The sequence below is a fragment of the Anomaloglossus baeobatrachus genome, chromosome 2, assembly GCF_048569485.1.
Source record: "Anomaloglossus baeobatrachus isolate aAnoBae1 chromosome 2, aAnoBae1.hap1, whole genome shotgun sequence".
In the NCBI taxonomy this organism is placed as follows: Eukaryota; Metazoa; Chordata; class Amphibia; order Anura; family Aromobatidae; genus Anomaloglossus; species Anomaloglossus baeobatrachus.
Window position 1 is genome coordinate 423,162,794 of NC_134354.1, and position 16,584 is coordinate 423,179,377.

Here is a 16,584-nt window from a genome sequence, read left to right on the forward strand (position 1 = left end):
GTGTGTGTGTATATATATATAATATGTGTGTGTGTATGTGTGTGTATATATGTATATATATATATATGTATATATATATGTATATATATATATATATATATATATATATATATATATATATATATATATATATATATATATATATATAATGTCACACACATCCACACCCACCCACGTATCTCTCAATACTACTGATGCTGTCTGCTCTTTTTTACAGACACTTCTCTTAAAGGCAATCTGTCCCCAGGCATTGATCATAATTCCAGCAATGTCACCTACTTTGCTGGTAGCTGCAGTTTTGATTAAAAGCTGTTTTATCTGCTGCAGATTTATCTGTTCTCTGAATGCTGAGCTCTGTATACCCCAACCACACTACTGAATGGCAGTTTATGATGTACACTGTGCATAAACAGAATGCTCAGAGGTGGAGGCGTGGTTGGACTACCTTACTATAGGCCAAGTAGTCCTCTATATGTACTCTCCTGCTAATAAAAAAAAGTAATATTTTACAAACTACACTAGGCAGCCCAATAAGTGATACATTGCTGGAATTAGGGTCTTTGTCTCTACATTATGCTGCTCTCAAATTGTGTGGCAAAAAATTGGTGACATATTCCCTTTAAAATAGGAGTCATTGGGGGTAACAGCGCACTCCAGTGCTTATGAATTCAGTGGAAAAGAACTTGTATGCCCTACGCCTGTTCTTCTGTTTAGCAGCAGTCGTCGGTCTCCAAGGCAATGAGCTGTAAACAAAAGAAAAGTGTTAACATATTCAGCCATTCTTGAAATATTAAGTTATAATTTGCAAATGCCATCTGTCAAAACCCATTCCTGATGTCGGGATGGGGAACAGACCTTAATGCTAATCTTTCATTGTTATCCCACAGTTCTTCAGTGATGTGCGCGAATCAGAGGTTTATCTGAAAAATCTCCAGGAGTCAATAAAAAGGAAATATTCCTCTGACCGCAATACAAGTATGAACCGATTGGAAGACATGTTGCAAGACTCTATGGTTAGTCAGGATTTTTACCTGTTCGCCTTTTAATATACCCCTTATGATGTTGTGTTAATACCTTGGCCTTTCTGATCTTTTCTTAGGAAGAGAAAGAACAACTCATCCAATCCAGAAGTACTGTGGCCAGTTTGGTAGGGAGATCCAGGAACATTGTACAACTTAGGCCTAGAAATCCTGACCATAACCTGAGTGGAACCCTGCCCATCAGAGCTGTGTGTGATTATCGGCAAATTGAGGTAGGAAACATGAGCGTTCCAAGAAAAGTTTCTCCTCTGCTGGAGCTTAATGGGGTGGTTCACCCTTACTCATTATTGGCCACAGCGATATTATGTTGAGACACAAGGCTTCTCTCAAATACCTTGTGTTGCCAATACTGCCTGTGAGAGGCGCTATTGCAGACTGCTGTTCCCCATCGCCTCACCCCGAGCTCCGTGACCTCGGGGATCCGATGATGTCACGTCAACGTCTTCCTCACCTCACATCACCGCGGTCAGCGCCAGTCTCAGTGAGTAACTCGTCACAGCGCAGCACCTCCCTGCTCACTCCTCCTTTGCTTGCAAAGTGCACAAGCAGGAGGGTTGCTGGGCTGTGATGAGCGGTGAAACTCCGCCTACAGCCCAGTGATTCACAGGGACTTGGGCTGCCGCGGTGATGTGAGGTAAGCTGGAAGTTGACGTGATGTCACCGGATCTCCGAGGTCATGAAGCCCGGGAGTCAGTCAATGGCGAAGAGCTGACTGCAATAGCACCACTCACAGGCAGTATTGGCAACACAAGGTATTTGAGAGAAGCCTTGTGTCTCAACATAATGTCGTTGTGGTCAATAATAAATGTGGGTGAACCACTTCTTTAAGGTTCCCACAAACGTTAGACTAAAGTCGGCCGAATCCTTGATCGGCCGAATCCTTGATCGGCTGTCCATCTATTGTGTACGCCGCTCTGTCACCTCTCTGGTGCCTTGGGTTGGGCAAGTTTGAAGCCACCCATACATGTTAGACTAAAGGGTGCTTTACACGCTGCGACATCGCTAACGATATATCGTCTGGGTCACGTCGTTAGTGACGTAGATCTGGTGCCGTTAGCGACATCGCAGCGTGTGACACCAAGGAGCGACGATCAACTATCACAAAAACGTCAAAAATCGTTGATTGTTGATCGTTGACACGTTGCTCCTTTCCATAATATCGTTGGTGGTCCATGCCGCTGGTTGTTCGTCGCTTCTGCGGCGTCACACATCGGTACGTGTGACACCGCAGAAACGACGAACATCTCCTTACCTGCGTCCACCGGCAATGAGGAAGGAAGAAGGTGGGCGGCATGTTCCGGCCGCTCATCTCCGCCCCTTCCCTGCTATTGGGCGGCCGCTTAGTGACGCCGCAGAGACGTTGCTATGACGCTGAACGCACCTCCCCCTTGAAGGAGGGATTGTTCGGCAGTCACAGCGACTTCGCTGATAAGGTACCGTATTTTTCGGACTATAAGACGCACCGGACTATAAGACGCACCCTGGTTTTAGAGGAGGAAAATAGGAAAATAAAATTTTAAGCAAAAAATGTGGTCATCATACACTGTTATGGGGCGAGGATCTGCTGCCTACACTGTTATGGGGGTAATGTCCCCAAATTCTCTACCAAGGTGCCGCATCCTGGTAATGATCCTCCTGCCTTGTATATACAGTATTTCTTTGTCGCTCCATTGGGAGACCCAGACAATTGGGTGTATAGCTACTGCCTCCGGAGGCCACACAAAGCATTACACTTTAAAAAGTGTAACCCCTCCCCTCTGCCTATACACCCTCCCGTGCATCACGGGCCCATCAGTTTTTTAACTTTGTGTTGAAGGAGGCACACATGCACACAATGCTCCACATTTTAGTCAGCAGCAGCTGCTGACTATTTCGGATGGAAGAAAAGAGGGCCCTTTACAGGGCCCCCAGCATGCTCCCTTCTCACCCCACTGAGTCGGCGGTGTTGTTAAGGTTGAGGTACCCATTGCGGGTACAGAGGCTGGAGCCCACATGCCGCTTTCCTTCCCCATCCCTTAGGGGCTCTGGGTGAAACGGGATCCTATCCGGTCATCCAGGCACTGGGACCGGGCTCCCTCCGCAGCCCCTGGTGGTATCTGCCGGACAGGAGACTGAGTATCGTCAGGGACAAGGCCCTGCAACTACAGGTACTCTGTGTCCCCTTTGGGACGGTGCATGGAGCACCTGGGCCTCGGACGCTGCAGCGCATGCAGTGTTGGTTTTTTGTACGGGACTACCGCGCCGACCATGCCTGCTGGCCGGCCGCGGTTTCTACTTTAGTCCCCAGCTTTTGTGGCCTAGTACATTGAACGCCTGCCCACGGGCCTGCCAGTCAGGGGCAAGGGCGGGACGGTCGGGCTGACGCCGACAGTGAGGGCTGGAGCACACATAGCTGTCCTCCTCCCCCCTCACTAATCCCTATGGGCCACCAGATTCCCGCACTTTTGTAAGTCCGCCCACGGCTCCCTCCTCCCCTGTGAACGCCGACAGCCATGTTTTAACACATCCTGCCGGTGGAGGACGTCTGCTGCAGCTCTGGGAGACCCGAGGCAGGGAATCTGGTGGCCACACACCGCTGGAGCGGTTGGTAAGCCACACCGGTTACCGGTGCTGGTCCCCCTAGGGTGCTGAACTGTATATAGATACATTATATTTGTATACTTTTCCGGTTCAGCTGTATTGTTAACTTGTGGCTATATACCCTCAGTGATCACGCTCCTGGGAGACAACAGCATGTCGTTCACAAGGAGCAAGGGGGCCAAGGCACAGGGTTATTTTGCTACCTGTACCTCTTGTGCGGCTATGTTACCTGCAGGTTCCACCTACCCTCACTGTGAGCAATGCTCGGCCCCTGTGGCACTCGCTCAGCCGGAGCCTGAGGCACTAGGGGGTCCCTCGGCCCAGGTAGAACCACCGGCCCCCCCTGTCCAGATGGCAGGGACAGAGTTTGCTGTTTTAGCTGACACACTCTCTGAGTCGCTTTCTCATTCCATGACTCAGTCTATGGATAAATGGTCTGCTAAGTTTCTAGAGGTTTTGCAGTCCAGACCGGCCCTTACACAGGCCCCGGGCACTGCGGGATCACCCCCAGGCCCCTCTCGGTCTGCGACTAAGCGTGTTCCTGGTGTGGCCTCTAGTTATTACGTGCAGGACTCCGGCACGGACCGTAGTCCCAGACCAGCTAAGCGGGCTCGCTTAGAATCTTCCCCGACTTCTTCACGCAGTTCGGGGTCTCAGCTTGAGGATTCTCTAGAGGAGGAGGCGGAGGTCGCAGCTCAGGACTCTGACCCTGATGTTGCTCTCAATCTGGATACACCTGAAGGGGACGCCATAGTAAATGATCTTATAGCATCCATCAACCAGGTGCTAGATCTGTCTCCCCCAACTCCGCCTACAGAGGATTCGGCTTCACAACAGGAGAAACACCAGTTTAGGTTTCCTAAACGTACACGGACTGCTTTCTTCGATCACTCTAACTTTAGAGATGCTGTCCAGAAGCACAGGGCTTTCCCGGACAAGCGCTTTACTAAACGCCTTAATGACACACGTTACCCCTTCCCCGCTGACGTGGTTAAGGGTTGGGCTCAGTGTCCCAAGGTGGATCCTCCAGTCTCTAGACTGGCGGCTAGATCCGTAGTAGCAGTGGCTGACGGTGCATCGCTCAAGGATGCCACGGACAGGCAGATAGAGCTACTACTGAAATCCATCTATGAAGCCATAGGCGCATCTTTTGCCCCAGCCTTTGCAGCAGTGTGGGCACTCCAGGCTATCTCAGCTTGTCTGTCTGAGATTAATGCGGTCACCCGTACCGCTGCGCCACAAGTAACATCTTTGACTTCTCAGGCGTCAGTATTTGCATCCTACGCCATGAATGCTGTCCTGGACTCGGCTAGCCGTACAGGGGTTGCATCAGCCAATTCTGTGGCAGTCCGCAGGGCCATGTGGCTACGCGAATGGAAGGCAGACTCTGCTTCCAAAAAGTTCTTGACCGGTTTGCCTTTTTCTGGCGACCGACTGTTTGGCGAGCGATTGGATGAAATTATTAAGCAATCCAAGGGAAAGGACTCGTCCTTACCCCAACCCAAACCAAACCGACCTCAGCAACGGAAAGTTCAAGCGAGGTTTCGGTCCTTTCGGCCCTCAGCCAGATCCCAACCCTTCTCGTCCAACAGACCACAGAAGAGCCAGAGGAACTCTTCTGCATGGCGGTCTAAGTCACGTCCTCCAAAGACAGCTGGAGGCACCGTCTCCAAGGCGGCCTCCTCATGACTTTCGGCCGCCCCAAACCGCATCCTCGGTCGGTGGCAGGCTCTCCCGCTTTTGCGACGCCTGGTGGCCACATGTCCAAGACCGATGGGTGAGGGACATTCTGTCTCACGGTTACAGGATAGAGTTCGGCTCTCGTCCTCTGACTCGTTTTTTCAGAACATCTCCGCCCCCCGAGCGGACCGTTGCGCTTTTTCAGACGGTGGACACTCTGAAAACAGAAGGAGTGGTGATCCCCGTTCCCCTTCAGGAACGCGGTCGCGGTTTTTACTCCAATCTGTTCGTGGTGCCAAAAAAGGACGGCTCATTCCGTCCCGTTTTGGACCTAAAATTACTCAACAGACATGTGACAACCAGGAGGTTTCGCATGGAATCCCTCCGATCTGTCATCGCTTCGATGTCCCAAGGAGACTTCCTAGCATCAATCGACATCAAAGATGCCTATCTCCATGTGCCGATCGCTCAAGAGCATCAACGCTTCCTGCGTTTCGCCATCGGGGACGAACACCTTCAGTTTGTGGCACTGCCTTTCGGCCTGGCGACAGCCCCACGGGTCTTCACCAAGGTCATGGCATCCGTCGTAGCGATCCTTCACTCTCAGGGCCACTCGGTGATCCCTTACCTAGACGATCTCCTAGTCAAGGCACCCTCACGGGTGGCTTGTCAACACAGTCTGACCGTTGCTCTGGAGACTCTCCAGAGGTTCGGGTGGATCATCAATTTTCCAAAGTCAAAATTGTCTCCGACCCAGTCACTGACGTACCTCGGAATGGAGTTTCATACTCTCTCAGCGATGGTCAAGCTGCCGCTGGCCAAACAGCGGTCGCTGCAGACAGGGGTGCGATCCCTTCTTCAGGCACAGTCGCACCCCTTGAGGCGCCTCATGCACTTCCTGGGGAAGATGGTGGCAGCAATGGAGGCAGTTCCATTTGCGCAATTTCATCTGCGTCCACTCCAATGGGACATTCTCCGCAAATGGGACAAGAGGCCGACGTCCTTGGACAGGAACGTCTCTCTGTCTCTGGAAGCCAAGACCTCTCTTCAGTGGTGGCTTCTCCCCACTTCTCTGTCGAAAGGAAAATCCTTTCTGCCCCCATCCTGGGCTGTGGTCACGACGGACGCGAGCCTGTCAGGATGGGGAGCGGTTTTTCTCCACCACAAGGCTCAGGGAACCTGGACTCCGACAGAGTCTTCCCTTCAGATCAATGTTCTGGAGATAAGGGCAGTGTATCTAGCCCTCAAGGCGTTCCATCGGTGGCTGGAGGGCAGGCAGATCCGCATACAGTCGGACAACGCCACGGCGGTTGCGTACATCAACCACCAGGGCGGCACTCGCAGTCGTCAAGCCTTCCAAGAAGTCCGGCGGATTCTGCTGTGGGCGGAGGCTACAGCCTCCACCATCTCCGCGGTTCACATTCCGGGCGTAGAAAACTGGGAAGCAGACTTCCTCAGTCGCCAGGGCATGGACGCGGGGGAATGGTCTCTCCACCCGGACGTGTTTCAAGAGATCTGTTGCCGCTGGGGAACGCTGGACGTCGATCTCATGGCGTCTCGGCACAACAACAAGGTCCCGGCATTCATGGCACGTTCTCAGGACCACAGAGCTCTGGCGGCGGACGCCTTAGTTCAGGATTGGTCGCAGTTTCAACTGCCTTATGTATTCCCTCCTCTAGCAATGCTGCCCAGAGTGTTGCGCAAGATCAGGTCCGACTGCCGCCGCGCCATCCTCGTCGCTCCAGATTGGCCGAGGCGGTCGTGGTACCCGGATCTGTGGCATCTCACGGTGGGGCAACCGTGGGCGCTCCCAGACCGACCAGACTTGCTATCTCAAGGGCCATTTTTCCATGTGAATTCTGCGGCCCTCAACCTGACTGTGTGGCCATTGAGTCCTGGCTCTTAGCGTCCTCAGGGTTATCTCATGATGTCATTGCCACTATGAGACAGGCCAGGAAGCCAACGTCAGCCAAGATCTATCACAGAACTTGGAGGATCTTCTTAGCCTGGTGCTCTGAGAGGGGGTTTATCCCCTGGCCGTTTGCCTTACCCAGGTTTCTTTCCTTCCTTCAATCGGGATTGGACAAGGGTTTGTCTCTCGGCTCTCTCAAAGGTCAAGTCTCGGCACTTTCCGTGTTTTTTCAAAAGCGTCTAGCCAGGCTTCCGCAGGTCCGCATGTTCCTGCAGGGAGTTTGCCACATAGTCCCACCTTACAAGCGTCCGCTGGAACCCTGGGATCTCAACATGGTTCTACGGGCTCTTCAAAAACCACCTTTTGAGCCGCTGCGGGATGTCTCTCTATCACGTCTTTCGCAGAAGGTGGCATTTCTAGTGGCGGTTACTTCACTCCGTAGAGTGTCAGAGCTTGCAGCGCTGTCATGCAAAGGCCCTTTCCTGGTTTTTCACCAGGATAAGGTGGTTCTGCGTCCGGTCCCGGACTTTCTCCCTAAGGTGGTGTCCACTTTTCATCTCAATCAGGATATTTCCTTGCCTTCATTTTGCCCTCATCCAGTTCACCAATGTGAAAAGGATTTGCATTTGTTAGATCTAGTGAGAGCACTCCGGATCTACGTGTCTCGCACGGCGCCCCTGCGCCGCTCTGATGCGCTCTTTGTCCTTGTCGCTGGCCAGCGTAAGGGGTCGCAGGCTTCCAAGTCTACCTTGGCTCGGTGGATTAAGGAACCGATTTTTGAAGCCTATCATTCTTCTGGGCTTCCGATTCCTTCAGGGCTGAAAGCCCATTCTACCAGAGCCGTAGGTGCGTCCTGGGCATTGCGGCACCAGGCTACGGCTCAGCAGGTGTGTCAGGCGGCTACCTGGTCGAGTCTGCACACCTTCACGAAACACGATCAGGTGCATGCCTATGCTTCGGCAGATGCCAGCCTAGGTAGGCGAGTCCTTCAGGCGGCGGTTGCCCACCTGTAAGAGGGGGCCGTTTTACGGCTCTTTTTATCGAGGTATTATTTTACCCACCCAGGGACTGCTTTTGGACGTCCCAATTGTTTGGGTCTCCCAATGGAGCGACAAAGAAGAAGGGAATTTTGTTTACTTACCGTAAATTCCTTTTCTTCTAGCTCCTATTGGGAGACCCAGCACCCGCCCCTGTTCCCTTCGGGCTGTTTGTTCTTTTGTGTACACATGTTGTTCATGTTGAATTGTTCTTTTGGTTCATGGTTTCAGTTATCCGAACATCCTTCGGATTGAATTTACCTTAGACCAATTTATAAGTTTTCCTCCTTCCTGCTTTGGCACCAAAACTGATGGGCCCGTGATGCACGGGGGGTGTATAGGCAGAGGGGAGGGGTTACACTTTTTAAAGTGTAATGCTTTGTGTGGCCTCCGGAGGCAGTAGCTATACACCCAATTGTCTGGGTCTCCCAATAGGAGCTAGAAGAAAATGAATTTACGATAAGTAAACAAAATTCCCTTCTTGTCTCTCATCCTGCTATATACCGTCATCCTGCCATATGGCCGCATCCTGCTATATACTGGCATATGGCCGCATCCTGCTATATAACCCATCATTGCATATGCGCCCATCCTGCTGATATGACCCCATCCTCCTCAGATGACCCCATCCTCCTCAGATGACCCCATCCTGCTCGCATGACCCCATCCTCCTCAGATGACCCCATCCTGCTCGTATGACCCCATCCTGCTCGTATGACCCCATCCTGCTCATATGACCCCCATCCTGCTCGTATGACCCCCATCCTGCTCGTATGACCCCCATCCTGCTCGTATGACCCCCATCCTGCTCGTATGACCCCATCCTGCTCGTATGACCCCCATCCTGCTCGTATGACCCCCATCCTGCTCGTATGACCCCCATCCTGCTCGTATGACCCCCATCCTGCTCGTATGACCCCCATCCTGCTCGTATGACCCCCATCCTGCTCGTATGACCCCCATCCTGCTCGTATGACCCCCATCCTGCTCGTATGACCCCCATCCTGCTCGTATGACCCCCATCCTGCTCGTATGACCCCCATCCTGCTCGTATGACCCCCATCCTGCTCGTATGACCCCCATCCTGCTCGTATGACCCCCATCCTGCTCGTATGACCCCCATCCTGCTCGTATGACCCCCATCCTGCTCGTATGACCCCCATCCTGCTCGTATGACCCCCATCCTGCTCGTATGACCCCCATCCTGCTCGTATGACCCCCATCCTGCTCGTATGACCCCCATCCTGCTCGTATGACCCCCATCCTGCTCGTATGACCCCCATCCTGCTCGTATGACCCCCATCCTGCTCGTATGACCCCCATCCTGCTCGTATGACCCCCATCCTGCTCGTATGACCCCCATCCTGCTCGTATGACCCCCATCCTGCTCGTATGACCCCCATCCTGCTCGTATGACCCCCATCCTGCTCGTATGACCCCCATCCTGCTCGTATGACCCCCATCCTGCTCGTATGACCCCCATCCTGCTCGTATGACCCCCATCCTGCTCAGATGACCCCATCCTGCTCAGATGACCCCATCCTGCTCATATTATACCCCCATCCTGGTGTATGTCCGCATCCTGTGGCACATAAAAAGAAATAAACGTTCATACTCACCTCAGCTCACCTCACTCCCTGCAGCATCACTCGTCCTCCGGTCCGTGTCAGCGGCAGCGCCACTGAGTGGTGCCGTCCCCATTCTCCTGCAGCATCACTTGTCCTCCCGTCTGTGTCAGCGGCAGCGCCGCTGAGAGGAGCCGTCCCCGTTACCCTGCTGCATCACGATCATCTCCTGTGTCTGTGCCGGCTGCGTGTGGACACGTGCGCACAGCGATGACGTCATCGCTGTGCGCGCAGCTAGTCTCCACCCAGCCGACGGCACAGGAGATGATCGCAAGGTAACGGGGATGGCTCCACTCAGCGGCGCTGCCGCTGACACAGACGGGAGAACGAGCGATGCTGCAGGGGAACGGTGAGTACTGTACACTGATTCACTGCTCCCCGCGCTGATGATGATGCGCGGGGGGCAGTGAATACAGCTGCACATTATCACTCCAGGCCGTAGTTGCCAGGGGTGATCATGCGGGCCGGCTGATTATCCCCCGCCCATCATCCCGCCCACCTGTCAGTGCCTGCTTCAGCGCTGAGGGATGATGGGCGGGGGATGGGCGTGCATATTAAATGAGCGGGTCCACGTGGTCACGGCAGGCTGCTACAGCCTGCTCGTGTCCCCGATGACCCGCTGTACCGCAACACCCTCATTCCCTGCAGCCACATTCAGACCATAAGACGCACCCCCCACTTTCCCCCAACATTTGGGGGGAAAAAAGTGCGTCTTATGGTCCGAAAAATACGGTATGTGCGTGTGACGCTGCCATAGCGATAATGTTCGCTACGGCAGCACTCACCAAATGTCGCATGAACAACGGGGGCGGGTGCTATCGCTCGCGACATCGCTAGCAAACGCATGTAAAGCACCCTTAAGGTCGGTCGAACTCGCCAATATCGTGAAGTTCAGGCAGCAGTCTAACATCTACAGGGGCTTGGGGAAGTCAGATTTCAGCCTGTGAATCCTTTTGTTCTGCCTGCGATAAGCCGCTGTCAGAGTATGGGAGACACTGCCGAGATTGCTGCCGGCTGAGCCATTGTTTGGCCGACAGCCATCTAAGGGTTTCCGTTGGGGTTCATATAAATGCCATACACCTTTGTTCTCAGGAAGACAAACCGCAGTCTCTTCCCATTGAAAATGGGTGAATGCTCAGCTGAGCTGAACATTTCTGTGAATGCTGGAGTTGGGAGAGATGGTTGCCAGCTTTGATGGAGATTTAGTTTTTATGACACTGATAACTCTTTCTGCTCAACAGATTACAATATGTAGGAATGAAGAATGTGTACTTGAAGATAACTCTCAAAGAACAAAGTGGAAAGTGATTAGCACAACTGGAAATGAAGCCATGGTGCCATCTGTGTGCTTTCTCATCCCTCCACCCAATAAGGAAGCAATAGATATGGCTGTCAGGTGAATACATTGTCTAGGTATGCTTATGTCACTGCTGAATATTTGGTTACTGTCATTTGACGATACTTGAATGTTTGCAGGGTGGAACAGCTATACCAGAAAGTAATGGCGCTTTGGCATCAGTTACATGTAAATACGAAGAGTTTGATATCCTGGCATTATCTACGCAAAGATGTAGACTTAGTGCAAGGATGGAACATGGACAAGGTGAGATGTCAGTCTTAGATCACAATGTGATAACATGGTATCTACTGAAATAGTTTCTAATTCCATCTTCGTCTTTAGCTCAGGGTCTTGCCTTTAGCAGAACGTCTTCAGACGCTATCCAGTCTCCAGTCACATCTGGATGATTTCCTGGAAGACAGCAAAGACTCTCAAATATTCTCATCTACGGATCGCCTCAACATGGAGCAAGACGTAGACACCTGTAAAGAACAATGTAGGAAGATGGTGGACCTAATAGAAGCTGGTGAGGAATAGAGCCGGCATGGAGAAGCATGGTAACATAATCTGACGCAATGTAACACCTCTTTGGTATTTTCCTCCTTTCAGAAGACAAAGATGAGTCTTTAGCACAAACCTATTTATCAGAACTCCACAATATTCGCCTGCACTTAGAAGACTGTGAGCAGCGGCTGGTGAGGAGGTTACAGAATCCCTCTGGATGCGATGGGGATGCTATTCATGAAAATGCTGTTAAAATATCGGAGCAAGAGGTTTGCACATGTCCAACAAATACATGGCTAAAATGTCCTGATATTTTTACTTAAGTTGTTTTATTCTTGACTGTATTTTAGAGAATGCAAGAGGAGCTAAAAAGGTTAAAATCTGAACTCTCACTGGTTTCTGAGCGTTGTGACCATTTCTTGCATATGTCTCCATCTGGCTCCAGTACCCCCAATGTCCGCTCACAGCTGGACCTTCTAGTAGGGAGGATGGATAAAGTCTATGGCTTGTCGACTGTATTTTTGGAAAAGTAAGTGGTTGTCGCCAAGTAATCTAAATATTGCTTTCATTAATATGGTCTATAATATTTTATGTACCATTTAGTATGTGAGTTTCCTGGGTCTACAGACTGTTTTCCATGCTCATATACTCTTCTAACCTCACCTGCTTTTCAAGTGTGTGCTAGAGAATAATACCAGAAGACGTGTTTTCTTGTCTTCAAATTAACTAGCCAACATTGCCTCCTCCATGATTCGTTCGTTTTCACACCTCTGCTATCTAAATTTTACAAAGCATGTTTCAGAAGGATCAAACATCTCACTTAAAGAATACTTAAAGGGAATCTGTCAGGTGCAATATGCACCCAGAATCACGAGCTATGCTGGGTGTATATTGCTGATCCCTGACTAACCGTCCATGTATCTGGTAGCATAGATACTTTTTCTAAAGATCTTTATTTCTAAAGTTCTTTTATCTTATGCTAATGAGCGAGAGGACTAGTCGCAAGGGCGTTAGTTCCCCTTGCCAGTCGGCTCCATTAGCATGTTAGTATACCCCTGTGGGTGTGCTAACATGCTAATGAATGTGCAGCATCACAGGATGATCTCTCACCTCTCTGCCGCCATCGCCGCCCGACCCTGGATTTCAGCTTAGTGTGCATGACCCCGAAGTTTGGGTCATGCGCACTATGAAGCTGGGTGTACGCGTCACGACTTCAAACTCATGTAGTGCGCATAACCGAAAGTCTGGGATCATGCGCACTGAGCTGAAGTCCAGGAGTCAGACGCGATGGCGGTGGAGAGGTGAGTGAGATCATCCTGTGACGCTGCATTCATAAGCATGTTAGCACACCAACAGGGGCATACTAACCTGCTAATAGAGCCGACTAGAAGGGGAACTAACGCCCAGATGACTAGCCCTTGCGCTCATTAGCATAAGATAAAAGATGTTTAGAAATACTTTTTCTAAAGATCTCTTTATCTATGCTAGTGTATACAGGGATGGTTAGGCAGGGATTTGCAATATACACCCAGAACTGCTCGTGATTCTGAGTGCATATTAGACCTGACAGGTTCTCTTTATCACCAGTCTGTGGTTTGTCTTTTTTTTTTCTTTTTTTTGATTGTTTTATATTTAAAAGGTTACTGACAGCCTAGATGGAAAACCAGCAGGTGGGGAAGGCGTGTATATAAATGCTAGGCCCCGCCATGATGCACGAGCATCTGTACTTGGTTTGAACAGTCATTCTGTGCTGACAGTCCCTATAAATGTCTGGGCATTCTGGTTGCTACTCCGTCACTGTATTGTCGCCGAGATACACTATCGTGTATTTGTGGGAGAGAGGATATGGCTTTCGGAGACAGGTGTAATCCCCATAGAAAAGGTTTATTAGTCTTTATCGTCCTGATCATTGTATAAACAGCGCTAAGCAAGTGCTGAGTATGCTGATGGCACTTTCTTCATCGTTCCTTTGGGAGACCCAGACCATGGGTGTATAGCTTCTGCCTCCGGAGGACACACAAAGTACTACACTCAAACGTGTAGCTCCTCCCTCCTAGCATATACACCCCCTGGTAGCCAGTCCTAGCCAGTTTCAATGCTTTGTGTTCAGGAGGTCACACACACATGCATTCTCTGATTTTTGATTTTTTGGATTTCAAAGATTTGGAAGAAAAGCGGGTCCAGTCTGGACTCCCGGCATGTCCCTTCTCACCCCACTGTGTCGGCGGTGCTGTTAAGGTTGATTTTCCAAGGCTGGAGCCTTCACATGCCGCGCTCCTTCATCATCCCCTGGGGCTCTGGCTTGAAGTGGGAGCCATCACGGTTCTCACTGCTTTGCAGGAGACCGGTCTCCATCCGCAGCCCTTTCAGGATCCTGCCGGACGGAGCGCTCACCTCCCAGGGACCTGGCACCTGCGTCTCACAAGCTAAGTACTGAGACGTTTTTACCACAGAAAGTGGTCTTTCCAGGGGTCCCTTGTACTTTATTATTGGGGAGAGTGTGTTTTTATGACTGTGTTAACATTTCCGGCCGGTTCTCCAGTTTTCACTGGAGAACCGCGCCGATGGTGCCTGCACGCTGGCCGCATGTTTAAATCTAGGCCCCGGCTTCGCCTGAGGCCTAGTTTCGGTTTTCACTGCCCCTGCATGTCAGTCATGCAGAGGGACAGTGCGGCTCCGCCCAGCGGCTGTTCAGCACAGGGAACGGACACTCCTCACTGAGGAAAGATTCCCTCCCCTGTCTACCTCATTTGCCCGCTCTCAGAGTAGGCCCCGCCCCCTCTCCTCGCTCCGGTCGCCATTTTCTCAGCGATCTCAATGTCTGCATAGGCACAGAGATACCACATTGTGACAAATGGGGGCCTAGGCTGGGGGACTGGAGGGCACAGAAATGTATGTTAAACGGTCTGGCAAGCCACAACCTCCGGTTGTGCAGCTGCTTATATTCTCTGTTTATATACTCTGCTAGGGGTCATTCTGGACAGAGCCCCCACTTCTGCAGCATGTCTCACATCAGAGCAAGGCTGTTCTTAATATGCACTGCATGTAGACTCGTACGGCCTGTACCGAGCACATAAACACAGTGGTCCCTCAGCCTGGAGGCTCATCAGTGGTCCCTCCAGCTGCTCTGGCTCCGGTGGCTGAACCCCCGGTTTGGGTAGAATCCGCTCTTTCCAGGGGACAGCTGTCCCGGACTCTGCTGAGCATGCATTAGCCCCCTTCTCAGGGCGCTTCTGCTGCTACGGCTCGCTCAGCAAAGCTCACAGAGGACTCTTCTTCTGGTCTCAGACCCCGTCCTCCTAAAATGGAGACGCAGGGTCCCCTGTCCTTCCCCGTCCCGCAGCTCTGATTCACGAGCTGACTCACTGGACGAGGAGGAGATCTTTACTAGGGGCTCGGACGCTACTTCATGTACCATTGATCTGTCCGAAGGTGATGCAGATGCTAATGATTTGATTGCGTCCATTATATTTGTACTGGACCTCCATCCGCCTGTATCAGGGGAGCATCCCCCTCTGGCAGAAAGGCATCAGTATACCTTAAAGAGAACAAGGAGTGTGTTCCTTAACCACTCCAGTTTTCAGCCCACTGTGACCAAGCCCAGAGCCTGTCCTGTCAGACGCTCCCAAAGCGTGGTTCTTATGACTGTTTCCCCCTTCCACCAGAGGTGGTCAAGGAGTGAGCTCATTCACCAAGGGTGGTCCCTCCGGTGTATAGACTTTCAGCCCGGATAGTTGTATCAGTGGCTGACGGCATCTCTCTAAGGATCCCACTGTACATTAATTCTGTACTGGACCTCAATCCGCCAGAGTTTACCTTGCCTAAGAGAACAAGGAGTGTGTTCCTTAACCACTCCAGTTTTCAGGCCACTGTGACCAAGCCCAGGGTCTGCTCTGACAAACGCTTCCCAAAGCGTGGTTCTGATGACAGTTTTCCCTTTCCACCAGTGGTGGTCAAGGAGTGGGCTCATTCACCAAAGGTGGCTCAGCCCGGACCGTTGTATCAGTGGCTGATGGCTCCTCACTTAAGGTTTTGCTGTCCGCCAGGTTGTCCTTCTGGCCAAATCTGTATGGAGGCGGCAGGGGCCTCGTTCTCCTCAGCTTTTGCAGCAGTGCGGGCTTTCAAAGCCATCTCTGCTTCTCTAGAGGAGATGCATTCCCTCACAGGGACTCTATGCCCGAAATGGTTGCCTTAACTTCCAGACTTCAGTCTTTTCATCCTATGCCATGTCTGCCATGCTGGAGACTCTCACCGCACTGCGGTGGCCTCGGCTAATTTCCTCGCTATCCGCAGGCTCCTGTGGCTTCGGAAGTGGAAGGCAGATGCTTCTAAAGAAGTTCCTTGCTTGGCTCCCTTTTGTTGGGACCAGACTATTCGGGAACAACTGGATGAAATTATTAAGGAAGCTCTTGGCGGGAAGAGTTCTTCCATGCCACAAACCTAAACCAGGAAACCTGTCCAGGGCAGGAATCAGTCGAGGTTTCGTCCTTTTCGTTCCTCCATCTGATCGTTCTCTAAGCCCTCGGCCTCGTCCACTAGCTCAGCCAAGGATCGTAAACCTAAATGGCGCACGAAGCCGCGTCTTCAGAAGACCGCAGGAGATGCTGCCACTAAGTCAGCCTCCTCCTGGCTATCTGGCCACGCCAGCAACGTCCTTGGTCGGTGGCAGGCTCTCCCACTTTGGCGACGTATGGTTTTAACACGTCTCCGATCAGTGGGTGCGGGATACCATCTCCCACGGCTACAGGATAAAATTCTATCCAGCCCGCCAAACAGATTTTTTCTGTCAACTCCCCCCTGCTCCAAGGCCGCCGCCTTCTCACAGGCCGTGGCATTCTTGCAGGCCAATGGAGTAATTGTACCGGTT

The 16,584-nt window shown here is 51.6% G+C and overlaps 1 protein-coding gene across 20 annotated transcripts in view; it reads left to right on the forward strand.

The window, feature by feature from the left end:
* Positions 1-16,584, forward strand: part of MACF1 (microtubule actin crosslinking factor 1) — a 519,073-nt gene that overhangs the window by 188,267 nt on the left and 314,222 nt on the right. For all 20 annotated transcript variants that reach the window (XM_075336189.1, XM_075336201.1, XM_075336203.1 and 17 more), the window contains 7 exons: positions 888-1,013; positions 1,100-1,252; positions 11,116-11,270; positions 11,351-11,477; positions 11,556-11,739; positions 11,823-11,986; positions 12,068-12,246. In XM_075336189.1, the coding sequence (XP_075192304.1) occupies positions 888-1,013; positions 1,100-1,252; positions 11,116-11,270; positions 11,351-11,477; positions 11,556-11,739; positions 11,823-11,986; positions 12,068-12,246 (1,088 nt within the window). The remainder of the gene's footprint in view (positions 1-887; positions 1,014-1,099; positions 1,253-11,115; positions 11,271-11,350; positions 11,478-11,555; positions 11,740-11,822; positions 11,987-12,067; positions 12,247-16,584) is intronic.